At 37.6% G+C, this 26,919-nt stretch overlaps 3 protein-coding genes across 7 annotated transcripts; all 3 read left to right on the plus strand.

Moving 5' to 3' along the window:
- The first annotated feature begins 430 nt into the window (after positions 1–430).
- LOC117281169 (uncharacterized) lies at positions 431–763 on the plus strand. The gene has a single exon (XM_033661008.1). It carries the CDS (start codon positions 431–433, stop codon positions 761–763), a length of 333 nt encoding a protein of 110 aa, XP_033516899.1.
- Positions 764–7,937: 7,174 nt separating this feature from the next.
- On the plus strand, positions 7,938–21,865 carry LOC104115126 (tyrosyl-DNA phosphodiesterase 1). Of its 5 annotated transcripts, none has more exons than XM_070185789.1 (16): positions 7,941–8,185; positions 9,416–9,601; positions 10,102–10,368; positions 10,499–10,663; positions 11,424–11,484; positions 11,879–11,955; positions 12,042–12,299; positions 12,700–12,789; positions 13,530–13,664; positions 13,814–13,963; positions 18,932–19,035; positions 20,075–20,128; positions 20,232–20,322; positions 21,176–21,253; positions 21,343–21,481; positions 21,567–21,865. In XM_070185789.1, the coding sequence occupies exons 1-16, from the start codon at positions 8,168–8,170 to the stop codon at positions 21,662–21,664; spliced, it is 1,971 nt and encodes a 656-aa protein (XP_070041890.1). In that variant the 5' UTR covers positions 7,941–8,167; the 3' UTR covers positions 21,665–21,865. The 5 variants fall into 5 exon arrangements, 4 of the variants coding, with proteins under 4 accessions (XP_070041891.1, XP_070041890.1, XP_070041889.1 ...); XM_070185788.1 differs by having other exon boundaries at positions 7,942–8,191; XM_070185791.1 differs by lacking the exon at positions 7,941–8,185 and adding an exon at positions 8,588–8,724.
- A 1,031-nt stretch (positions 21,866–22,896) lies between these two features.
- On the plus strand, positions 22,897–26,295 carry LOC104098119 (protein translation factor SUI1 homolog 2-like). Its single transcript, XM_009604782.4, has 5 exons — positions 22,897–23,123; positions 23,790–23,876; positions 24,511–24,716; positions 25,197–25,250; positions 25,935–26,295. The coding sequence occupies exons 2-5, from the start codon at positions 23,840–23,842 to the stop codon at positions 25,977–25,979; spliced, it is 342 nt and encodes a 113-aa protein (XP_009603077.1). The 5' UTR covers positions 22,897–23,123; positions 23,790–23,839; the 3' UTR covers positions 25,980–26,295.
- The last annotated feature ends 624 nt before the right edge of the window (positions 26,296–26,919 follow it).

Below are 26,919 nucleotides of genomic sequence, written 5' to 3' on the forward strand. Positions count from 1 at the left end.
TTGGTTTAGTTTCTTGACTAGAGTTAGTCAAGGTTTGTTGCTTTGTGATAGAGTTATTGCAAAGGGCTTATAGAGTTATTGTAAGAGGTGAGGGATTAAGAGTTTAATTCCTAGATTTCAATAGGTTGTAATCTGAAGTTTACTCGGTTTAGTGGAGTTGAAATCCTACTAGGGTAGGTCGTGGTTTTTAATCCCTTGAGCAAGGAGTTTTCCACGTAAATATCGCGTGTTCTTTATTTACGGTCGATTTACTGTGGGAACAGATAGAGAACCTGGTTCCCAATACTGTTTGGTTTTACAGTCTATTGCTTACTGTGGGAACTGATAGAGAACCTGGTTCTCTATACAGTTTGGTGGACTCTTAGTTTCTATCAATTGATATCAGAGCAGGTTCTTTCTAAAAGGTTAACACCTAGAAAGGATCCTCATCATGGTTGCTCCACCAAACTTTGAGGAAGGACAATCAACCTATAGACCCCCAAGATTCAACGGCCAATACTTTGGTTGGTGGCAAACAAGAATGCATGACTTCATTATAAATGAAGATTCCAAGCTTTGGGATGTGATTTGTGATGGTCCCTTTGTCCCTATGAAGGTTTTTGGAGAGGGAACAAAGACTGTTCCAAAGAAAAGAAAAGAATACAATGGTGCTGACCGAAAAGTTGTTGAGAAGAACTTCAAGGCGAAGAAGATTATTGTGTGTGGTATTGGTCCAGACGAGTATAATCGTATCTCGGCATGTGAATCTGCCAAGGAAATCTAGGAAACTCTTCAAACGGCTCATGAAGGGACAACTCAGGTAAAGCAGTCCAATATAGATATGCTTACAACTGAGTATGAACTCTTTAAAATGAAAGAGGGTGAGTCCATTCAAGAGATGCATACCCGATTCACCTCCATAATCAATGAGCTTCATTCACTTGATGAAATCATTCCAACCAACAAGTTGGTCCAGATGATACTCAGTGTTTTACCAGGTTCCTGGGAGATCAAGATTAATGTTATCACTAAAGCCAAAGACCTGCAGAAGCTGACTATTGACGAGCTTATTGGAAATCTCAAAACTTATGAGATGAAGAGAAAGAAGGATCTCGAAAGAAGAGAGCCCGGGAAGGAGAAGAACCTGGTTCTCAGGGCTGCCAATAAGGAGTCAAATAGTGATGAATCCAACATGGAGTATCTTACTCAAAGATTCCAAAAGATGATTTGAAAAAATGGTGGGATTCCAAAGAAAGGAAGTTCCAGCAGGAATTTCAAAGGAAATAATTGTTGTCATAAGTGTGGAAAGCCTGGTCACTTCATGAAAGACTGTCCTCTTCATAAGCAGGATCATTAATAAACTAACACTGAAAAGGCGGCTAAGAGGAACCAGGTCCTTGACAGAAAGTTCAAAAGAAGAGATGCTGCTGACAATATGGTGAAGCAAGCCATGGCTGACTGGGGAAATTCCTCCGGTGAATTTGAAGGTGAAGATGACCAAGGAGATACATCTATGATGGTTGCTGAAAATGGATCTTCAGAATATGATTCAATCTTTGCACTCATGGACAAATCTGATGATGATGAGGACAAGGAGGAATATGAGGTAAGTTTTCTTGATGTTCAAAGAAATTTGATAACTTACTCCAAGGAAAAATTGATGTCCTTAGCAAATATGTTAATTGATGCCTATCATAGCCTCATTAATGAGAAAAATACTTTAATAGAAGAAATTGGTGACATAGAACAAGAGAGGGATAATATGGTAGTTTCCATTGTAGATTTGAAGGAACAAGTAGAAGAAGTAACTAGAGAAAATAACTTATTGAAAAAACAAACGAAAAAATAGATGGACAATACTAAGGGTAAAGAAGTGGCTAGTGAGGCTCAACTTGAGCTTGAGAGTGAGCTTAAGAAAGTTAAAACAAGTCTTGTTGCTGAGCTTGAAAAAAATAGACAACTTCAGGAGGATTTGAAAAGGGTTAAAAATGATCTTGATAAGTCACTTAATTGTACCTGGTCCTCTGATGTAGTAACATCTATGTACAAGAGTAATGGTGGAAACAAGCAAGGAATCGAGTTCCAAAAGGCTAAAACCTCCTATAATCCCCATAGCAAGTATGTAACTGTGGCTGATAATTGGTTGTGTACTCACTATGGTCAAACGGTCCATTACAAGGACTCTTGTAAAACTAAAATTCAGTCTTTGCAGAAAAAACAAAGTTTTTTTTGAAAAGAGGCCTACTGTTGAGGAACCTGGTTCCCTGTAAAGAAAATATGTGATGCCTGCATGGGCAAAAGGAAGTTTGATCTGCCTTTTCTATCATTATAAGGGACCCAAGCTGGCTTGGGTTCCTAAGTCTAATCATTGATTTCGTGTGCAGGCAAGAGTGAGAGGTAGTAGTAAAAAATAGTATATGGATAGCGGCTGCTCTACGCATAAAACTAGAAGAATAAATGATTTTCTCTCACTCTAGGCCTTCCAAGGTGGGAGTGTGTCCTTTGGAAACGACAAGAAGGTTATATTCTTGGTGTTGGCAAAATTGACAAAACACTCTCACATGCAATTGAAAATGCGTACTATGTGAATGGCTTGAAATATAGCTTGTTGAGTGTGTCTCAAATCTGTGATAAGGAAAAATGAAGTGAAGTTCTTGTCCAAATCTTGCACTTTCACCAATCTTAAAACTGGTGAAATGGAATTGATAGCCAGGAGATTCAAGAACATCTATGTTGCAGATCTTGATTCACTAAATGGTGGTGACATAACATGCCTAAGTGTCATTGACGATGATGCAGAGTTATGGCACAACTGACTGGGGCATGCGAGTTTTTATTTGCTGAACAAGTCAGTTATGAAGGATCTGGTTCATAGGCTAAAGCATTCAACAGTGCTTGCTACTTGATTAACAAATGCATGATCGGGTCCCTTCTCGAGAAGTCTCTCTATGAACTGCTCAATGGGAGAAAACCCAAGCTGACTTACCCGAGAGCCTTTGGATGCAAAATGTTTCGTTCACAACAATGGTGGTAAATGGTAACATAACAAAGAAAATGAAGACGTAGAATTTACAAATGCTCCTAGTGAAGCTATAGATATTGCAAATGTAAAGACTGATTTGATGAGACAAGTCAAGCAAAGCTATTAAAGAGATGCAGTAGAATCTCCAAAAGGCACAGAGGAACCTGGTCCCTCTATCACCTTGACTGAAGCTGAACATAGGGTTGTTAATGCTGCATTAGGTACTCCTGATGCAGAACAAAGGAGTAGAAGTCATAATTCTGTTGATGTCAATGATGTTTCAAATATGGAGGAATCTGGTCCTTCAAATTCTGAAGTTCAAGTATCCAACTAGAAGCAAAAGAGTTCACATCCCTTCAAAATGTAATCATACCCTTAAACTTTGGTATTCAACCTAGTTCTAAGGCAAGGAACATGTTTGCCCTCTCAGCCTTTTTGTCTCAAATCGAGCCTAAGAACATCAAAGAAGTGGATAGCTACTATACAAGAAGAACTCCATCAGTTGAGAGGAATAAAGTGTAGCACCTGGTCCCTAGGCCTTCAAACAGAACAGTGATTGGAACCTGGCCCAAAAGACTCTCACTTGAAGGATGCCAAGGGAATTTTGAGGTATCCTAAGGGAACGCAGAACCTGGTCCTCGTCTATTTTTCAGGAGATACTTTTGACTTGGTTGGATATGCTAATGCTGATTATGTTGAATATCTGGTGGATAGAAAGAGCACATCTGGAATGACACATTTTCTGGGTCATGCTTGATCTCATGGGGTACAAAGAAACAAATTGTGTGGCTCTTTCTACTGCTGAAGCTGAATACGTGGTTGATGCTTCTTGTTGTGCTCAACTACTACATATCAAGAAACATCTTGAAGACTTTGGTGTATTTACAGCTTGAACCTGGTACAACACAAGAGGACAAAGCACATTGATGTGCGATATCACTTTTTGAGGGATAATGTTGAAAAGGGTTTGATTTGTATGAAGGTCTGGAAGATGGAGGACCAGGTAGCATACATCTTCACCAAGGCGTTGAGCAGGGAACACTTTGAAAAACATCGTCTGGAGTTGGGATTGATCAAGCTTAACTAAGGACCTGGTCCCTCGATGATTGGCTATGTTAATAAGGAAGATACAATGCTAAAAAGTATTTTTTGGCAACTCAAATCTATATTGTTACAGGTATACATACATGGCAGTTTTAGCACAAAACAAGTAAGAGTGACATTGCACTTCTAGGAATTTGTTGCTCAAATTTTCAAAAACCGTTAAGGAACCTGGTTCCTGTGACTCAGGTTAGTAGTCTCTTCAATACTTATATGCCTTTTTAAACTGATGAAGTGTAATGTCATTAATTTATTCCCGTCTCTCTCCAAATATTTGAAGTCCAAAATGTTAAATGTTTTCTGAACTGACCCGTTGCCCCAAAAAACCATTTCCTTCTCTCACACCCAACCAAAACCGATTCTTTTCTTCAAAACCAAATCAACCTTATCTCAAAAAGAATCATTCTCTCAAAATCTTCTGAAATGAACCCAACTCTGTCACCTTCCAAAATCCTAGCTCCATCTGAATCGAAACCCAAGAAGTATTTGGTAGATTTTGACGGGACTTTAACTGAAAAGGAATGAGGTAGATCTAATATTCTAGAGAGTGAGGCTGAAATTGTTGTTGGATTTGTAGTAGCCTTGAAGGATGGAGGAATCAGTGAATGTGCTGGAAAAGGGGGAACTGAATGAGGGACGTGGTCCTTCAAATCCTTCTTAGGATGTTAATTCTGATGATGATCTTTTTCTCTTGAGTTATGTGCTTAAACGAACCTCTGATCCAGTAAAAATGATTAATGAAAAGTAAGATGATTGATGATAAAGTGGTGTGACCTGCTAATGTGGTGATTGTGGAAGAAAGTATGAAGTGGAAAAATCTTCACTTGTGAGAAAGCATTAAAAAAATGAAGAAAAGAAAGTTGGATGAGAAAGATGCAGTAGATGATAAGGGTGAACAGATTGAGAAGAAGAAGAAGAAGAAGAAGAAGAAGAGGAGGGAGACATGGCCGCTCAGGGAAAGAAATGGTAGTGTGAGTTAGGAACCTGGTTCCTTACAGAAGCAAAAGGTTGAGTTATCGGGTTTGGAGAAGAAGAAGACTTTGAAGTCTCAAAAAGTGCTGTTAGGCAGAGTGTTGACTCTGATATTGCTGAAAAATGGAGGAACTTCTTGACATTGTTGAGTTCCAAAAATATAATCACCTCTTTGTTCTTCTAAGTCCCAACGTTTATGAAGAAGAAGTAAAAACTTCTATGTTGTATGTTATACTCTGCTGCTATATGTGCATGAGACTGAGTTTGTTCTTGATGAGGAGAAGCTTGGGGAGATTCTTGGTGAATTGATTGATGGTTCAACCTGCTCAGATAGGTAGAGGACCAGGTCCCCGTGGACGCTTGGCAGAATAGAATTCTAAGTTGAAGGGTGAGAATGAAAGATTGAGGAAACAAGTGGAGGACCTGAGAGAGTAGATGATCATTGATCAAAGGATTATGAATGAACGAGTGGACATGCTCATCAAGGCCTTAGCCCCTTACTTTTCTTCCAACCCAGTGATCCATGTCTTTCACTCCTTCCAAATTCCCTCGAATTTCTATCTTCTTTTGATCCCTATGTTTGATGACATTGGTAGTTTAGTTGTTTAAATTGTCATATTCTGTATTGTTGAAACTACTGTGCTTTTGTTATAATTACTCTACTATAGGCAATCACTCTATTTTGTGCAATGGCATTCACTTGTTGTTCTTGTTATTGTTTATGTTGTGTTGCCCAAGTGGCATGAGTTAATGTTGCTGAACTTCTTTTTGGTTGTGCTTCTTCTATTGTTCTTTTCAATGACGCCAAAAGGGGGAAGTTACATTGGTGTCAACAGGGGGGAGGGGGGGACAAAATCGAATTGATATGTTGTGTTGTGCATGAAAGATAGCTCTGCTTCGCAGGGGAAACGTTGATGATAACATGTTGATTATAGGTCTGATTCACAGGGGAACATGTGAGGAATCTGGTTCTCAAGGGGAATATCAATTTTGGATTTGTCATCATCAAAAAGGGAGAAACTACTCTAAGTTACGCTGTTTCATGTTTTGATGATTTGCCAAACATTCTCAAGGAACCATGTATGGACCAGATGTGATCAGTACATGTAAGGAATCTGATTCTCAGGGGGAATATCAATTCTGGGTTTGTCATCATCAAAAAGGGAGAAATTGATAAGTTATACTATTTTGTATTTTGATGATTTGCCAAACAGTCTCGAGGAACCGATTATGATCAGTTCCTTTGTTTTGATTCTCAAGGGGAATATGGCTGATTCGTAGGGGGGCCAATATGAAGATCTGGTTCTCGGGGGGAATATCAATTCTAAGTTTGTCATCATCAAAAAGGGGGAAATTGATAAGTTATGCGTCTTTTGTTTTGTCGATTAGACAAACTTCATGAGAGAACCAGATAAGGAACCTAATACAATTAGTTCCCTTGCATTCAGAGTAACTTGTGAGATATCTGGTTCAATTCTCAAATGAAATTAGATAAGGGAACATCAGAGGGAACAAATATGAATCAGTTCCCCTGGTCGTCGTACAGTCAACTTTACAATTGTAAAAACTATTGCACTGTACCGTCTGGCAGGCTACTACACTGTACCGTCTGGCAGGCTGCTGCACTCTACCGTCTGGCAGGCTGTTACACCGTACCGTCTGGCAGTAGTATAGCAGCACAACTGTAGCTTGCCAAGGCCAAACTAAAGGACACTTTATTGCATCATCCTTGATGACATCACACACACATATTATCAAGATGAGGCAAGGGATTTCATCTCCCCACAACATGAGGCAAGGGATTTCAAAAGATAATATTCTCTCAAGTGCTAGCCATCACCTCTCTCAAGAACAAAGTTGCTGCAACCTCAAGGACCAGATCCAAAGATTGAAGATATCTTAAGTCCTTAGGTTTGTTGAGTCTTTGTTATTTTGTTCTTCATTTGTAATCCTACACTACTTTCAAGAAGTGTCTTTGTAGGACAGATTTAAACCACTGTTTGATTTAGTTTCTTGACTAAAGTTAGTCAATGTTTGTTGCTTTGTGATAGAGTTATTGCAAAGGGATTACAATAGAGTTATTGTAAGAGGTGAGAGATTAAGAATTTAATTCCTAGATTGCAATATGTTGTAATCTGAAGTTTGCTCGGTTTAGTGGAGTTGAAATCCTACTAGGGTAGGTCGTGGTTTTTAATCCCTTGAGCAAGGAGTTTTCCACGTAAATATTGCGTGTTCTTTATTTACTGCCGATTTACTGTGGGAACAGATAGAGAACCTGATTCCCAATACTGTTTGGTTTTACAGTCTATTGCTTACTGTTAGAACTGATAGAAAACCTGATTCTCTATACAGTTTGGTGGACTCTTAGTTTCTATCAATTTTAAATTATCAATTATTAAGACTTATAATACTTGTTACTAATTTTAAAATATAAATTTATGTTCGAACTTCTCAAAACATCCAAACTGTTAGAATTTCAACGATGACACGTAAATTGGGACTAATGGAGTATAATGGAAATCAAAAGAGGGAGAGCTCAAAGAGCCCGTTTGGACATAAGAAAAATTTTTCTTTTTTCATTTTTTTTTCTTTTTTTCGAAATCAGCGTTTGTTCATAAAATTTATAATTTTCACTTGAATGTACATTTTGAAATTTTTTAAAATTTTGAAAAACTCCAAAAAACTATTTTTTAAAATTTTCACACAGATTACTCACAAAACTTAAAAAACAACCCAAAATTATATTCATGTCTAAAAACAACTCTAATTTTCAAATACCATTTTCACTTGAAAAACTTTTTCAATTTTTTTTTTGAATTTTACAATTCTTATGTCCAAACGCCCACAAAAAGTAACGTAAATTAATCAGGAAAAAACAGTACATGCTTCTTGCCCTCGTTTGCATTTCCAGTAGGGGAAGCTGGTGGCACCGAACGGTAAAAAACCAACTGCTACATCGCTGCCATCCCAAAAATCTCCCTTTCCATTCTTACACTCTTCCTTTTACCCAAAAACTCAAACCCCATTTCATATTACCATCCCTTACTGCATTTTCACAAACCCCAAATTAATTCTTTAACATCCTACAATTCAATGTCCACCTCTTCTCAGGTTCAGGTACTTTCCCTATTAAACAATTCATTCCCAAGATTTATTGTTCCATTTCATTCTAATAAAAATAATTTATTGACTTTAACAAACAAATTTGAATTTGTCTAAAGCTAGTGATTCTCTAAAATTAAAATTATGCTCCAATACAGAATAAACATGCGTCAACTAAGTTGGTGTCATATATATATTAGGCGTTTAAGTTTGGTATACTGAAAATGTAAAGATCTTTTGCACTCAGTGGATTTTGACCTTTGAATTTTGATAGTAGGTTAGTTATTGTATTTACCAGGTAAAATTTATTTGTAATTACCTTAAAGAGACCGACTTGAACTTACCTTTAGAGCTTCCCGAGCTCTAGGCTCAACATCTCTCACTCTTCCATCTTCAGCTGTTCTATTCTGCACTCCCCTAGTAGCATTCGCCCGCCCGAACATTGGAATAGTAACGAGAAAAATGCCCAACTATCGATTCTTCCCGGAATTGCGCCATTGGAGCCGACCCAGGAGTGGCCGTTAATGGACACCTACCACTTTTCACCGGTTAGAGAGGCCCTTAAAGTGACACTGATAGTGTATAAAATCTTTACACTAACACAATGGTGGAGCTACATAGCTCCAAGGGGTGTCAACTCCTTTTCCGGAAAAATACACGGTTTAAATAGTTAAAAATTAATTTTTTATGTATATATACTATGTATTGAATACCCTTGACTTCTTTGTGTATTTACTTCTTTAAATTTTGATACCTCTTAGTGAAAATTCTGGCTCTGCTACTGCACTGACAGTATATAAAACTTAACCTCTATATATTAGTAGCATGACTTTATTTTATTTTAGGTTATGTTTGGTATGATGAGAATGAGAGTGGAAAATATTTTTTGGAAAAAAATATTTATTTAAGATTGAGAATACTAATAGCAAACTAGATGGAGTTCAATGAGAGTTTTTAAGTATTAAAGATTGTAATAATGTCTAATTGTTGGTTAAAACAGTGATATATAGTTAAGAGTTGAGATAGTTGTGAAGGAAAAATTACTTCTGCCCAAAAGTGAGGAAAGACATTTCCATCTTTTGGTGGAAAATTTTATCTCTGGAAAATATTTTATGGCATCCAAACACCAGGAAATAACTTATTTTCCTTGAGAACATTTTCCGTCATACCAAACACAACCTTAGTTTTTTATGTTTTTCTAGTTCTCACATTGATTTTGTTTTATGTTTGGTTCCAAAGGTTGGATTTTTGGTGCCTGTAAGTGGTAATTTGGAAGAGGATGAGAAAAGTTCCATACCTAAGATTCCACTTTCAGAAGGGCTTAATTTGGTGGGCCGCGATTGCATTCCAGTTACTGATAAACGACTGAGTCGCAAGCATCTTACTGTCACTGCCACCTCCACTGGCTCCGCTGATGTCCTCGTGGTACTTTTCTAACTAATTTTCCTTCACGTCCATATTCATATGCTACTATTCATGTATTTTCTTTATGCATCAATCAATCCATCAACAATGCCTCAATATCAAGTTAGTTGGGTCGGATATTTCCATTAACTTTATTCAGGTTGAATCTTTGGATGATTCTTCATAGATACATGTGTGCATACACAAACACACACGAGTGCGTGTGTGTTTGTGTTTTTTTGTGAATTATCCTTTGGTAACTTGTGGACACTACGATGCTTGATAATATGCTTGTATGAGTCTACATAGGATTGTATACTGAGTGATTCAATGGGTTGGTGGCAGTTTTTTAGTGTCGTGACGCCGTCATGTATACATTGCTTATTAAATGCATGAGTTCTGTCCACACCCTGTGATAGCATTTCAAATTATTTTCCGATATAAAAGTACATAGGTTTTCTTACTTCTTAATTTCCTGTTGAAGTTTTTTCTTTGGACTAAACATGGAAAATGGATTGTAGGAAGGAACAAACCCTGTTGTCATAAGATTAAAGGGTGAGAGAAAGAAGCTTTTGTCTGGAGAGAGGTGGAAAATTGAAAGTGGTGATGTCATAGAGTTGATACCTGGCCGTTACCTATTTAAGTATGTTAGCACAGCTCCTAAGGATGAAACTTCAACAATCAACAAACAAAAAAGACCTTTCAGTGAAGAAAGTATTACTGACAAAGGTCAGATGCATGGTAAGAAGAAAGCTCGAGAAATTTTTCAAGAGGAAGCTTCAGAAAAGGTATGGATTTCTTTGTTTCCTCATTGTGGCTCTGAATAGGTAGAGTCCGCTAGTACGTTATTGGTAAAAATATTTATAAAGAAAGTTTAAATTAGTTTTACTTGTTAAAGCATATTTCTTTGGCATACAGAATATGCTGCACAACAATGGCCAAGAAACAGAAAACTCTGTGGAGGCGATACGCCAGTTTAGGGTTCCGAAGCATAAGTTACCGCTCACATTCAGATTAATGAGAGTGCGTGAGCTTCCAGCATGGGCAAATACCGAGGCTGTTTCTATTAATGATGTTATTCAGGTAGAGTTATCCATTATGGTTGTTCTGTGATTGGTTCTGTTTGCATGAGATGTTGGTCCGTGGGTGCATTAGTGTTCACGAATTAGTAAAGGGGTGAAAACAGATGCGATATCAAGTTCGCCTCTGAATTGCCTGAACTGATGATTCTAGCTTCTTTCCTTTTTGAGTCTTAGAGTCGTTTATGTATTTATTAATTCTTTTCTACAGACAAAGTTTATAGGAATTATATGGCAGTGGAGACTTTGGAGCGATGTTGTTTAACAAATTCAAGTGCTCACTGTGTACAAGTGTCCTACATTTGCGACCTGTTAGAATGTCCCATGTTGGTCGAGGGAATAGACTGTTGTCTCCTTATATGGTTTTTGACAATCCTCACCTCATGAGCTAGCTTTAAGGTTGAGTTAGGCCCAAAGTCCATTTTCTTTACATGGTATCATAGATAGACCCGTCCCTATTCTTGGTTTACCCAATTTTGGGCCTCCATGTTATATTTTCCACGCTCCAGCTGTCAAGTCCAAAACGTGCAGAGGTGTTAGAATGTCCCACGTTGGTTGAGGGAATGGGCGTTGATGTCTTCGTTTATGGTATTAGACAATACTCATCTCATGATCTAGCTTTTCGGGTTGATTTAGGCCCAAGGTCTATTTTCTTTACACTATCAATATGATAACTGATGAACCCTTTATGTGAGCCTGTAACTATTGGATAATGTCTATGTTTTGTATTGGTGGCTTGACTTTCGTTCTGTATTTCATCACAGGGGAATGTGCTTGTAGCTATCCTTTCGAATTACATGGTGGATATGGATTGGCTACTTTCTGGTATGTTCTGTCATTTTTTTGCCTTTTCGTTTGTTTTCTTGTTTCTTGTTTTGTCCCATCGTCTGTTTCTCCTTATATTTATGTGTTTCGACGTTGGGTTGTTAGATGAAGTGGTTTCCTAGCTTACCAATTCTGTCCAAGTTTACAGCTATTGCTGATGGAACTATCCAGTCTTTTTCCCTTTCAAACTTTTCTGTTGTGAATTTCACTTGTTTACATTACCGCAAAGTTCACTTGCATGCAGTCTTATAAATGTCTCTTTACATGTATCTTATCTGTGCTCATTTGTGGTTTCCATTGTTTGTTGGTTTACATTACTCCAGTCTTATTTGCTTTTATGGACTGAGTTAATATATTTGTCTGAAGACTGGTTTCCTGGTCCTTTCTAATGCAGCATGTCCAGCTCTTAAACGGATTCCCAACGTTCTCGTCATTCATGGAGAAGGTGATGGTGTCATGGAGCATATGAAGGTTAAAAGTTTTAAGTTATGAGAATCTGATGTCGTTGGAGCTTCTCTTAGATGAAATTGTGACTTCAATATCTTTTTCCTTTACAGAGAAGCAAACCGGTAAATTGGATTCTGCACAAACCTTCTTTACCAATTGCGTATGGAACACACCATTCAAAAGCCATGATTCTTGTCTATCCAACAGGAGTGAGAGTTATTGTACATACTGCAAACTTGATCTATGTTGATTGGAATAACAAAAGCCAGGGATTGTGGATGCAAGATTTCCCATGGAAGGATCAAAACAATTTGGGCAAGGATGTCGGATTTGAAAATGATTTGGTTGATTATCTAAGTGTGTTAAAGGTACAGATGAATTCCAACCCGGATGAATTAATTTCCATTGCATCGAACAACTTTCAACCTTTATTTGTAGTCTCCCATGCTTATAGTCCTTTTGGTTTCTTAAACTTGATGGCCTATTTATATATGAACTTATGAAGTAGTACACTTTTTTTTTGACAACAAAGAAAATAAGCGTTTCATTCTATGTGGAAAGCTATGGCTATGTGTATCTGTTACTGCTGCATAACATGCTATTTTAGAAGGAACTCTGCCTTGTTATGCAATAAATCAGGACCAATCACACTTTCCTGGTGTCTGCATTCTGACGACATTTAGTTTTTTCCCATTTTTTGAATTCACCCTCTTCTGTCAGAGTATTTCCTTTTTCCTAGACCTTGTTTAATTCTGTTAAAATTTGCAGTGGCCGGAATTTACTGCTAATATACCAGCCTTTGGAAGCTGCAAGATCAATTCCTTGTTCTTCAAAAGATTTGATTACAGTAGTGCAGCGGTATTTGCTCATTTCTTTTACTGAAGCTCTACTTGTGCTCATATTTCATGTGCTAATTCTGTATTAGAACGCTGTGATGCCTGAGGTTTTACCGACCCCCAGGACATAATATTCATTTCCTTACTGTCAGCTCTCTTCTCATTTACAGCTCATAGGCAGCCTCGCCACTAAAAAGGAGAAAAAGAAAGAAAGAAAAAAGCAAAATAGAGCTGACAAACATGAAAGGAAGCCTTGTCTCTGTGTGATCTATAAGTCACGGGTTCGAGCCCCGGAAGTAGCCACTAATGCTTGCATTAGGGTATGCTGTCCAGATCACACCCCTTGGGGTGCAGCCCATCCTTGGACCCTGCACGAATGCGGGATGCTTTGCGCACCGGGCTGCCCTTTAGAGCTGACAAACATGGCACTTCACATTCACATTTTGAAGCTAGCGTGTCATTGTTTGGCGAAAAAGTTTGCTTTCACAGGACATGTTACCTTCTCAAAAAAAAAAACGTTTGCTTTCACGTGTGAAAATAGGAAAGGGGGCCTGTATAAGTGGGTACTATGTCCTCTTTCACTAGTTATCATGGTGGCTGATTATCTGTTTAAGATTCTTGTTTCCATGTCGGGGCGGAGGTGACAAGAAGTGTAATTCGTTGCTTGGCATTCTTAAGAAGCTGGCTGGGAAACTGTTTGTTGTATCATTTAAGGTGCAATGTGATAACATGACATTGAAGTCGTCGTTTCTTCAATTCCAGGTTAGGCTAATTGCATCTGTGCCTGGATATCATTCAGGTCCGAGTTTGAAGAAGTGGGGTCATATGAAGTTACGTACTATTCTTCAGGAATGTACTTTTAGCAAAGAATTTCAGAAATCTCCTCTTATTTACCAGGTATTTGTATTTGCATTTGCATTCCATTCAGCTCCAATGATTCTTTTATCAGATGTTTCTATATTGCACCTGCATTATCAAATACAAAATCTGTTCCTGCATTCTACTCTTTCATACGGTTTATGTGATTCATCAATTGCCTCCTGCAGTTCTCCTCCCTAGGTTCTTTGGATGAGAAATGGATGGCAGAGCTCGCCTCTTCAATGTCGGCTGGAGTTTCAGAAGATAAAAAACCTCTGGGCATTGGGGAGCCATTGATAGTATGGCCCAGTGTCGAAGATGTTAGATGTTCTTTGGAGGTAATGTTGAACAAGTCTTCTTGTTAGACTATTACTGGCATCACTAACTTGACTATGGATGTCAAACATAAGTTATAGGCAAAATACATAAATTGCCCCTTTAAGTTGTCCACAACAATCAGATGAACACCTTAACTTGGCATATGACCACACAAACACTTCTATTTGACACATGTGTCTCTCATGAATACCCGAGTTCAACAAGCCTCATGTGTGAGTTACACTCGCGGATGACATGTCAAACTGACAAATTATCAAATGACACGTGTATTTCTTGAATATATTATAGTTTATATTAAAAAATACTTGTAATTCTTTAATTAAAAAAAGAAGAAAAAGACTCCTTTTTCCCTCCCAGTGAAAAAAAAAAAGTTGTATTTCTTCTCCCTTTTAACACCATAGACGCTGCAACCCCTTTCCACCACTGTAACACAACCGAAACTACCACAAAAGCTCTAACATTTAACAATCAGCTCTCTCAAAAGTTCAATTTCTCCTTCCCAATCATTCCCCCTCTCTCGCAGGCGTAACCAATGCTTTGTTACATTAAAAATCCCTCTTTGCTTTGCTTTGATTTCATTACTGCTCTTCCTTAATCTCATTGCTGCTCTTCCATGGGTTTGGTTCTTTTTTTTTTCCTTTCTGCAGTGGCCTCATGGTTTGTTGCTCTTTGAAGCCCCACCCCCATTATTTGGTTGTATATCAACCCTTCCACCGTCGGCTGCCAAAGCCCGCTTCAACCAAATCAAAAATCGTCCCAACCCACTTGATTGATATATTATCACCAGCGAAGAACCAGTGTTATAAATAGCGCTCGCCTCAGCGCTAATAGCGTGAGGCGAGGCGAGGCGAGGCGAGACAGTATCGCCACAGAGCCTCTGTTGCGTTGCGTTTCGAAATAGCGCTCGCCTCTGCCTGCGTGGCGAGAGGCGACAGTGTCGCGAGAAGCGACCATAGCGTCGCCTTTTGTATTTTTTAAAAAAAAAAAGAAAAAAAGCAAAGACTCAACAAAAAGGGTCGTGATTAGGGCTTGACAACATATCTTCTTCAACTTGAACAAAACAACAGAGCTTCTTTGAGACTTTGACGTTCTGAACTCGCGAGCCATCGTCTTCTTCTTTCAGAAGCTTGAGGTTCCAGCCATTGAAAGTCCAGGTATGCTTCTTCTCCTTTCTTCTTTCTTCTTTTTTCTTTCTTCTTTCTTCTTCTTCTTCTTCTTCTTTCTATTTTTTTTCCTCTGTTTTTTGTCGAAAAGAACAGAAACAGAGGTCTGTTTTCTGCTCTATTTTTCGAGCACAATACAGAGGTTTCTTCTTCTCCTTTCTTCTTTCTTCTTTTTTCTTTCTTCTTTCTTCTTTCTCCTTTCTCCTTCTTCTTCTTCTTCTTCTTTCTATTTTTTTCCCTCTGTTTTTTGTCGAAAAGAACAGAAACAGAGGTCTGTTTTCTGCTCTATTTTTCGAGCAAAATACAGAGGTTTCTTCTTCTCTTAACAGAAAGAGAGGTCTGTTTTTGTGCTCTATTTTTTTTGGTTCTGTTTTGGCAAAATAACAGAGGTTTTGAAGCTCTGTTCTTGCAAAATTACAGAGGTTGTTTCGAAGCCCTGTTTTTGCAAAATAACAGAGGTTGCTTCTTCTCTTAACAAACTTTCTGTTTCTTTCAGGCCCCGTTTTTTTTTTTTTCAATTATTGACTTATAGTCTCTTATAGAGTAGAATTAATTGCATATTGACTTGATAATTTTTTTTTCAATAAAACAGCGTTGAAATGTCATCCGATAGTAATAAACGAAATGATATAGCTTGGAATTATGCTATACAAGGCTCGTCAAGATCCGCAATATAATGGTGGGATAACTCGTCACAAGCAACATTTGATAGGTGGATTTAAAAATGTAGTACAATGTCCCCTTTGTCCGCCCGAGGTTAGGGAGGAAGTAAAAGCGTTTGTTGATAAGAAAAATGTGACAAGAACTCAAATGAATTTTGAAGCATCGGTGAATCTAATTGATGAAGATGATAAAATGGATGAAGATGGTGAAATGAGACCTCCCCCCCCCCCCCCCCCCCCCCAAAAAAAACTCATAAGATATCTTCAAATAGTTCTAGTGGGTCATCCACGACGGCACGTACAGTGACAAAAGGTCCTCTCAATCTTTATTTCTCGGCAAAACAACAAGAAAAGGGAAAAGGTGAAGAAGGTCTAGGTTTAGAAGCCAAGAAGATTTTGAGAGACCGCGCCGTAAGTGCCTTTGCAGCATGGATGTATGATGCAGGGCTTCCTTTCAACTGTGTTAACTACAAAACTTTTGATAAATTCATTGAAGCTGTAGGACAATATGGCCCAGGAATGAAGCCTCCTAGCTATCATGAAGTTAGAGTAACTCATCTTAAAAAAGAGGTGAAGAAGATAGACCAAATTATTGAGGAGCATAAAGTGGAATGGAACAAGTTTGGATGTTCCATTATGATGGATAAATGGACAGCACGGAATGGAAAAATGATCATAAATGTGTTGGTGAACTCTCCAAGAGGGAGTGTTTTTCTTGAATCTCACGATGCTAGCAACTCTTCTACGGATGGAAGCAAAATGTACAGCTTGTTTAGAAAGACTATTGATAAAATTGGAAAGGAAAATGTTGTACAAATTGTTACAGATAATGCTAGTGAGAATGTTAGTGCGGGTAGGATGATGGAAGCTATGTATCCACACATTTATTGGACTCCATGTGCTGCCCATTGTATCAACTTGATGTTTGGTGACATATTCAAGGAAAACCCATATGCTTCAGGTAACTTTAATATAGTTATTTATACTTATGTCCTATCCTATTAAGTATTAACTATAAAATTGTTATTGTTACTTTTACAGTTTTCACTAAGTCCGTCAGGGTATATTCTTACATCAGTCAGAGGCCGTTGTTGTTGAATTTGATGAGGAAATTCACAAATGAAAGAAATTTGGTGAGACCGGCCAAGACTAGATTTGCAACGACTTTCTTAACTTTGCATAGTTTTTACTTGCAAAAGAAAAAATTGAGAAAGCTAGTTCTTTCAAATGAATGGAAAGATAATAGATATGCAAAGGAAGTTGCGGGAAAAGAAACTGCCAAAGTTCTTATTTCTCCATCATTCTGGAATGACGTCGTTCGGGCTCTTAAAGTTGGTGGTCCTTTGATTAAGGTACTTCGTATGGTGGATGGGGAGAGAAAACCACCAATGGGCTATCTTTATGAGGCTATGGATAGAGCCAAAGAGACTATTGCAGCGTCATTTGAGGGAGATGTTAGAAAATATAAGAAAGTTTTTGAGATAATTGATATCAGGTGGGAGAATCAACTCCATCGACCTTTGCATGCAGCAGACCATCTTCTGAACCCGGGATTATTTTACAAGAACACTAGAGATGAAACTTTGGCTTCAGAGGTGTGGATTGGATACCATATATGTCTTGAGAAGTTGGTCCCTAATTCAGCGACGATAGATCAAATAGGGGAGGAGTTTGGTAGGTACTCACAAGCAGAGGGCCTATTTGGTTTACAAGCGGCCATTAGAGCCAGAGACATAAGGTCGCCAGGTAACTAACTTTAATATAGATATCCTTATAACTTTAAATTAATTTAGGGAGGCAAATGAATGGTTAACTGGAGCCCCCCAAAATCATGAAGATGAACAAGTGTATGAAGGAGATGATCTTGATTGGGGTACTGTTTCTATGGCGGTTGGAGTTGAGGAGAATATCTATGGTCTTAGAGGGAGTTCTTCAAGTTACAAGGGAAAGGGAGTAGCAAGTTCAAGCCGGTCCCTAATTGATGAAAACTCCGAGGATGAAGAAGATGATAGCCAATATAATGCTAACATTCATGAAGTTGTAGAATTTGAAAATCTTGAAGAAGAATAGACGTTGCTTGTTTTAGACTATTAGACTTTAGTTTATGAATCTACTATGAGTCTATGACTATCTATTGAGTCTTTAATTTTTGAATGATATATTTATTAATATATTATTGTTATTGAGTTTTTAGTTATATGTATATAATATTTTATATTTTTGTATAAATTGTCGCTTCACATCAAAAAGGCGAGCGCTTAGCTGCGCGCCTCTCGCCTCAGTGAAGCGGGCCCTCGTCGCTATTTGTCACCGCACGCTATCTAAAACACTGCGAAGAACCAACTGTCATATCTAATTGTGGTGAAATTGGAAGGTTTTAGATGAGTTCTTTTTGGTTTTTCAGATTTGGGATCAATAAGAGAGAATGAAGGAAGTGACAGTGGTTATGTGGTGGTGTAACGGTGGAGATATATTGTTTTTGGGTTTGTTTAGTGGTTGACAGTGATTGGGGTGGTGAAGAAAGTTGTCCCCTTGATGTGCTTTTTTTCTAGCATGGAGGTGGAAGGTGGAGAAGATGGTGGAGGAAACATTGGAGAAGAAAGAGGTGGGGTCCATATTGATTTTAGGGAGAAAAAAAAAACATAAAGCTAATTTTAAAGAAATTCACGCGCTAAGATCTGAGTGTAACACACAAATTTTACCATATCAGCGTAAGGGGTTTAAGAGATACAGTTCTTCCAAGTAGAGGACTAGAGGTGTCTATCTGCTCATATGCCAAGTTAAGGTTTTCATCTGATTGTTGTGGACAACATAAAGAGGCTATTTATGTATTTCGCCTAAGTTATATAGTCTCTTTAATTCTTTTGGTGTCCTCATATCTTGAGATTCCTGACCTTGTTGTATAGAGGAAATTGCACAGCCTATTAGTGGGACTTAAAACCATACTTATAAATTTGTCCTTATTATTCAGTTGAAATTTGCAATAGATGTGACTGAAATACCTGACAAGTTAAAGCGAAGTTTATAGTGCATGCCTCCATTTGCTTGCTATTTTAGATACTTACTGAGCTTCATAGGTGAGACCTAACTCCTCCTTTCATTTGTGATCATGAATTTTAGTGCATCTTGCTTCATCGTGTAGGGATACGCAGCTGGAAATGCCGTTCCAAGCCCATTAAAAAATGTGGAGAAAGAATTTCTGAAGAAGTACTGGGCTAGATGGAAGGCTAGCCACACTGGTCGTTGGTATAGTGTCCTTACAAATCTTCTAAATACAAGTTTCAATGCAATATTCTCGCTCCTTTGAAGCCCGTGCATTTCTCTCATAAATTCCTAAACCTATGGATGCATCCTTCAAAGCTTCGAACTCTACAATTTTACTGAGTAATCACTTGGGGGTCACAGTGATAGAAAATCAGGCATAGCCATGTTAAGTAATTGCCTACCTAAATTATCACATGAGTTCTCTTCTTTTTTCTTTTTAATGACCTGGCCTAAGGTTTCGGGCTTGCCAAACATCTTATACTAGTCATTTTAAGAGCATGTAATTGACTGAAGCTGTCACTACTACACCGGAGAGCTCCTTGAGACCGTTTAATGGAGCCAAAACTGGAAATATTTTCAACCTAAAACATTATCAAAACTGGTTTTGCTCATTTCCGTTTGTGGGCCTGTATTAATGTAAATTTCATGTCAAAGTTAACTAGTCAGAATATATTTTGGAATCTTGATCTGGTACTACCAATTGAACCTGTTCTTGTTCAACGTTATAGATTAGATGAACGTCTTTTCTTGGTTGTATTAATGAAAAAAAAAAAAAACTAAAATCATGATGATGAGAGATGACTGGGATAGGTTGGAGCAAAGTGGTGGCAGTGGTGAAAGAGCGCTTATAGTTGTGGATGTACTATTGTGGTGGCAATGAAGGCAGTCGCTCTAGCATAACCTTTTATAAACTTGTCTCTACTTTATCCTACTTCGGCTGTATGCTTTGCGGAATACATTGCTAATGGACTATTATAAACTCATACAATATATCTTACTTGTAATATAATGTGGTAGTTGTCCAATGTTTCGAGTAACATAACAACGCACGGACGAGGATCATTGCGAAGCTGCTATAGGATCATGGTTCTAGTGGAAATGCAGATGCATAATCACATGCATAAAAGAAAATTCCAAAAACCTGTTTACATCTATTCCTCATATATCAAGAACTTTAGCTATTGTTTTCATTGATTTTCTGGAGAAAGGATACTTACCTTTTGTTCTTCTAATGCTTCAGTCGTGCAATGCCTCATATCAAGACGTTTCTGCGTTACAACGGTCAATCATTAGCGTAAGACTCCTGAGACTCTGCTTGGAGATTTGATTTCCCCAGTAGACTTCAATGTTACATGATTGCTTTTATTAATGTTCGTTTTCTTTCTCTGATAAAAAAGGTGGTTATTGCTTACTTCGTCAAATCTCAGCAAAGCTGCCTGGGGAAGTCTTCAGAAAAATAATTCTCAGTTGATGATTCGTTCCTACGAGGTATTTTTGCTTCTAGTCTCTCAGAGACTAGAAGCATTTAAGAGACGAACTGACATAGATACCGATGATACGTAATTAGTAAAAAGTTCCAAATTTGCACCTGAACTATCAAAAAAAAAGAGGGCAGCCCGGTGCACTAAACTCCCGCTATGCGTGGGGTCCGGGGAAAGGCCGGACCATAAAGGTCTATTCTACGCATCCTTACCCTGCATTTTTACAAGATGATGTTTCCACGCCTTGAACCCGTGACCTCCTGGTCACATGGCAGCACCTGAACTATCAACTATTGCTTATTTTTGCCTTCCATTACACTTTGCCAACAAGAATGAACTTGCTGTTCTTTTGCCCCATTTTGTCAATTGCCGTCCTCATGTGCATTTTAATCAGTCCTGACGCTATAAACCATTGTCACGTATGCGGACATGCAGAGGTGGATCTAGGATTTTTATAACATGGGTGCACCACTAAAAAGGGGAAAAAAATAAAAAGTATTAAGTGGGAATTGATCCCTACTACTCTAGGTAAATAACTTAGGATTCAACCAAGTGCACTATTTAGCCTTTTTAGAGCATGGGTGCCATTAGGTAATATTAAATCAATTCTAAAAAATATGTACCTAAAATACCTAGTTTGTCGGAGAGACCATTGGTCCACGTGCCCCATACATTGGGCTATAGATCCGCCCCTGCAGACACGTGTAGAACCCCTTTACCCATTTTCCCCAAAGTTGAATCATATCTTTTTTTGGTAATAGTTCTCATGGATTAATATTGATATCTTGTTTATCCTTTAATTTCATCTTGAGTTGAGCTTGCAAAAATGACTGATTATAGCTCATTTCTGTCCTTGACAGCTAGGGGTGCTCTTTTTGCCATCTTCTGTTAAACGTGGCTGTGGATTTTCTTGTACAGATAATGGTTATTCATCAGAGGTACGACTATAATCTAAGTTTTTCGTGTTATATTTATGCTTTATTAGCTTGATATGTATCGTCCGGCTTTTGATTCTTTGAATTTACAGGACGAAACTAGTATGCACGAAGGGAACAGAATAAAGCTGGTAACTCTAGCTTGGCAAGGAAAGGGAAATGATGATTATTCTGAAGTACTAAAGTTGCCCGTGCCTTATGAGCTTCCTCCAAAACCATATTCCGCTGAAGGTCTTAGCTCTGCTTTTCTATTAGACTCCCATTATATGCTCCTCTGCGACAACATCAAGCTCACTACATTTTTTGTTAAATGCAGATATTCCTTGGTCATGGGATCGGCGATATACCAAGAAAGACGTTTATGGCCAAGTTTGGCCGAGACAAGTAAAGCTATATACCAACCAAGACTCATGATGTTCTCAATGATAGGATTATTGTGTTAGATGAAAAGTTAATGATCAACTGACACTAGAATAGAGTCCTTGCTTCTTTTTCTGTATCTATTCTGCGATACGAATCTTTAGAATGCTAGTAGCAGCATTATGATCTGGTTTTCCATAGACGGTTGATAAACTCTTCATCAGTTGGCACTAAATTAGAGTCCTTGCTTCTGTATATTTTCTTCAGCATGAATCTTTAGAATGTGAGTACCATTTATCAGCTGGTTTTCCATATACAGCTGATGTGTTTTTTCCTATGTTGTGCGGACACTCAAAAAAATGCTGCCGCACCCATGTCAGATCCTCCCAAAATGCACTACGTTTGGAGGATACAACACACACCCAACAACATTTTTGCAGAGTCAGAGTAACATAAGTTTTCCCCACCCTGCCTTGTTCTTTTAGTTCTAGCTATTACTCGCATGTTTTCTAATCCTTGAAATTTCCTAGCAATGTAACTATCTTCCAATGCCATCCTCTTTTGGGACCAGCTCTTGTGACTTTCATCCTTTTAAGAGAGTCCTTGTGTATTTCATCAGCTTATTTAAGCTGGACTCAAATATAAAAAAGTTTCAAGTTCTATGCTTTGAAGGTGTAAAATGTATTTACACAATTTGATCACTTATATGTCTGTCTTTATGATGAGCATTAATTGGTAATCTAGTGGAAGTGGTGACTAATCTACTATTATAGATGAAAAGTCATATAATTCAAGCTCATGGCATGTATTGTCCATATCGGCCTAACAGACCTCACGAATTTGTCTCTCGGGTTAATCCATCATTGAGGTGCAAAAGGATACGTACCATGTGAACTTGTGCTTGCTAATTTAGAAGCCTTCCAGTTGTCTTTTTCTCGACTGAAGTTGCAAAAGTAAATTACAGTGTAGGATCAAAGAAGTTGAAGAAGACAGGTATCTACTTAAACACTGTTGAAAGAAGTCGAAGAGAAAAATTAAACAGGAGAGAGAGCAACCGAAAGGGAAGTCGGAAGAAGATGAAAACGGGAGGATTTATTACTTTGTTATTTGTAAAAAAGTTTTTTACACCGTTAACTAGCCGCATACAACATAAAATTAAAATCAAAAAAAGGAAAATAAAAAATGCATTAAAAAAAACAAAAAAAGAAAAAGAAACAGAGAGAATATGACATTGAGGTTGGCCACCATGCACGGGTCCTAATAAACGTCAACTTATTGTAGTAACTGAAAGATAATTTTGGAAGCTGAGATTCCATAAAAAAGAAGAACAATCCAAGTGTCTGATCAATCTAAAAAGTGTTACATTGTCCGTTTTATGTATCTCTCTCTATATAAACCTTCTATATCTCCTCTCATTTCATCTTTTAAACATTTCATTCTATACAATTTTTCTTTTTCAAGATTTCCACTCCTATCCCTGTTTCTTCTTCTTCTTCTTCTTCTTCTTTGTCAGGTAAATTCCCTTCCATTTACAACTTTTTGTAATTAAGAATTTTTTTATTTTCTCCTTTTGTTAATTCTTTAATTAGTGTAACTCTTGTTGTTCAGAATCTGTCATAATGTCAAAATGCTATGAGATTCTTTTAATAGTATTCTTTGTTTGTTCATGCAGATTTCTTGATTGATTGTTTGATACCCTTAATTGCATTTTTGGTATTGGATATTTCTTTTGTTTCATCTGTTGCGTCAATATTCAGGAAACATAATATATTTGATATAAGTTCCAACGGAAGCATTTCTTTTTAATTTGCACCTAAATATATGTGTTTGTGGTAGAACAGATTTGTGTTATAAAATCTCTATTTGGTGTTAGTTCCATAGGAATTTGTCCTTCATCTGATTTGTATACATTTGTTATTTAAGGATCAATAGTGTGCAATTCTACTACCTTTAATTTAGGCGGAATGTTCTTGACCAGAAGCTGGAAACATCGTTTTTTTCTTTCTTTTCTTATGAAGTCATATCTATCAATAAATGACGAACCAAACGTGCATTTATCTCTCTTTAATCAAATAACCGAACCTTTTTCTGTTTTTTTTTTCACGTTAGTATTGCTCTGTTAGTATATCCATATGCTTGCGAGTGAATTACTTTTTTTTTTTATGTTTTTCCATTTCAGCTGGAACGTTGCGTTCAAGGTTGTTCTCTGTACTTCTGAAAGCTAGGTTCATGTCTGAGCACGACGTCCAAATCCCTACCACCTTTGGTATGTCGTATCTCTTTCTTCGTTCAGCTACTTTTTACTTCTTGGTATTGCTCATTAAGTGGAGCTTAAATGAGGCACTCAGGATTCATATAGCCGACCCTAAGTTGTTTGATGCTTAGGCATAGTAGTTGTTGTTGTTGTTGTGGTTGGTATTGCTCGCGCTAGCAATTTCCCTTCTTTGCTTCCTAGAAAGCACTTATCGCTCCTTGCTCCTGCAGCAAAGTTGTATTATGTTGCTAGTGCAATTTTTGTGTGCCTGTGCATTAGTATTAAAAATAAAAAGACAGCCCGGTGCACTAAGCTCCCGCTATGCGCGGGATCCGGGGAAGGGTCGGACCACAAGGGTCTATTGTACGCAGCCTTACCAAATATTTTCTGCAAGAGGCTGTTTCTACGGCTTGAACCCGTGACCTCCTCGTCACATGGCAACAACTTTACGAGTTACGCCAAGGCTCCCCTTCCGTTAGTATAAGGCTAAAAATAGAAAATTTGTCTTTTGTCCAATCCAACTTATTTCAAATTTAATGCAGCCACTGAAAAGGATCTATCTCCTCTTTTTTCCACTTATATTATTGTTGACAACCAACTGATTGGAGTGACACTCATGTTTCGTGCTTTTGTATGGTGTGGACAGATCCGTTCGCTGATGCAAATGCTCAGAACTCAGGTGCAGGTGCGAAAGAATATGTGCATATACGAGTTCAACAGCGAAATGGCAGAAAAAGTCTGACTACCGTTCAAGGCCTGAAGAAAGAATTCAGCTACAATAAAATTCTCAAGGACCTCAAGAAGGAATTTTGCTGCAATGGTACCGTTGTGCAGGATCCAGAACTTGGCCAGGTGAAAATAACTGATGCTATTACCATAGTAGGATGGTTAGGATCACTCTGTTCTTAACCAGTGATCTGGTTTTCAAGTCTTAAGAATGGAAAACTTCTTGGTAGAAAGCGTTTTTATACCCCTCTCCTTTTGTCGCTTACACTGCTAATCTGGATTAGTCGGGCTAGTAGGTTTCTGATATCGGATGCCTAAAGCAAAAAGAAAAGAAAAACTGATGCTATTACCATAGTAGAATGGTTGGAATCACTCTGTTCTTAATCAGAGGTTTTGGGTTCAAGTCTTACGAATGAAAAACTTCTTGGTAGAGAGCGCTTTTATAACCCCTCCCCTTTTGTCGCTTATGCTGCCAATCTGGATTAGTCGGGCTAGTTGGTTTTTGATACCGAATGCCTAAAGCAAAAAGAAAAGATAAACTGACGATGTTCGTTCTCTCTCCTTTTTGTCCTTCTTTCGTCTCTACTGATTGTTTCATTCACATAGGTTATCCAACTTCAAGGCGATCAGCGGAAGAATGTTTCAGCCTTCCTCATACAGGTGTGATCTTATGCCCTATTGCTTGAGATATGATTTAGGAGTATATATAACTATGAACGGTTTTAGTAAAGAATTTAAGTCCTATATATGCACCGACATGTAAACAATACTTACTCGTACAATCAAGTTACAAGTAAATCTCTATGACAAGTATTAATCTATAACTTAGTAAAAATGTCGACTGGCCTAATACCATGGGCGGGCATACGATTGGACGAAGCGGTGTCACGCGACACCGATTCGTCGCAAAATTTTACTAAGTATATGTAATTATTCTGTGCCGATACGAGTAATAAATCGAAAATGACATCACTTGACATGTATTTTCGGCTGGTATGCCGGTTAGGTTCTTGGTTTTGCTTTAAGAGGTAGGAGGTTCGAACCTGAACTAAAATATATTTTTGGCAAAAATTTGAAGAACTTGTTAAAAATTATAGTTAAGCAGAATTGAACTCGAGACCTCTTCTAACTTAAGACTCCACAAAACTAATGCACTAAGGCTACTAGTGGTTTAGAAATGTGGTAATTCACATTATTTATTTTATATTATTATGTAAATATTGATACCGCTTACAAAAAATCCATCTATCACAGGTTAAACGACACTGATAGCATAAAAAGTATTTGTGTTGTCAGGGTAATATTACTTAAATCCTTTAGTAAATACGATTTCTTTGTGTTTAGGCTGGCATTGTGAAGAAGGAAAACATCAAGATTCATGGTTTCTAAACACAAGCAAAGGAAGGGGATTGAAGCATTTGTGTGCAACTTCCAGTTTTTTTGCCTTATCAAGAGCGCGCGACGTACGACAGTTTCTGAGTATAATTGTTTTTTGTGGCATTTCTCATATAGCAGAAGCTGGTATTAGTAGCTTGTTGATGTGCAGATCAGTATATGAAAAATCTGGTAGTTGTTTTGTGTGCTGCTTTTCTTGAGTCCCCAATGGAGGTGGAGAAAAATCTCCAAAAATTTACCAGATTATATTATATTAATTCAGATGAACATCTGTGTCATTCTGTATATAATTTACTATCAATATTCATTTATTTTGTGCTTATTAGTGTTCTGCAAATTGGCTGGTTTAAGTTCTGCACAGCAATTTTTGAACTCGCTCTCCTACACTAAATCTTCCCTTATCCCAACAAAGATTTTTATATATGACCAAAAATATTTTTTCGCCCTTTTTTGCGCAATGTAGCCCGTTAGAGACGCATTATTTAGCTTGAATGATATCATCATTAATGTTTGAGATTAAGTTGATAAAAAAATTATTTACACAATTAGATCAACCGCAATGTAATCATATGTAAATCTCTCATATACACCATAAGTCTTATGAATACAACTTAAATCCTTAATATTTTCTTTAACTACATACGGTAATTGTGGTTGCAAATAAACTTACATGCATGCATATTTGAACTAAACAAATAAATGCATGATACACGTCTTATGTTAATATATTTTCACTTTAATTTATAATTTTTATGATTAAAATTGATTGGTTAAATTTAAATGCGGAATGTGAGTAAATATTTTTCATTAAACACCGGAAAGTATAAGAAATCGAAAAACATTTCAAGTACAAGAGAGTTATACTAAGGGGTCGTTTGGTACGGGATAAGGTGGGATAAATTGTGGTACTAAATTTATACTATGCTTGGTTGGC

This window comes from Nicotiana tomentosiformis, chromosome 9, assembly GCF_000390325.3.
Source record: "Nicotiana tomentosiformis chromosome 9, ASM39032v3, whole genome shotgun sequence".
Lineage (NCBI taxonomy): Eukaryota > Viridiplantae > Streptophyta > Magnoliopsida > Solanales > Solanaceae > Nicotiana > Nicotiana tomentosiformis.

What these genes read in the sequence shown, in the direction of transcription:
- LOC117281169 (XM_033661008.1), top strand. Translation starts at nt 431, where the DNA reads ATGGTTGCTCCACCAAACTTTGAGGAAGGACAATCAACCTATAGACCC.
- LOC104115126 (XM_070185788.1), top strand. Translation starts at nt 8,168, where the DNA reads ATGTCCACCTCTTCTCAGGTTCAG. An exon ending in ATGTTAGATGTTCTTTGGAG is followed by an intron (nt 13,964 to 18,931) that starts GTAATGTTGAAC and finishes TTCATCGTGTAG; the next exon opens with GGATACGCAGCTGGAAATGC. An exon ending in TACAACGGTCAATCATTAGC is followed by an intron (nt 20,129 to 20,231) that starts GTAAGACTCCTG and finishes CTGATAAAAAAG; the next exon opens with GTGGTTATTGCTTACTTCGT.
- LOC104098119 (XM_009604782.4), top strand. Translation starts at nt 23,840, where the DNA reads ATGTCTGAGCACGACGTCCAAATCCCTACCACCTTTG. An exon ending in AGGATCCAGAACTTGGCCAG is followed by an intron (nt 24,717 to 25,196) that starts GTGAAAATAACT and finishes TCATTCACATAG; the next exon opens with GTTATCCAACTTCAAGGCGA. An exon ending in TTTCAGCCTTCCTCATACAG is followed by an intron (nt 25,251 to 25,934) that starts GTGTGATCTTAT and finishes CTTTGTGTTTAG; the next exon opens with GCTGGCATTGTGAAGAAGGA.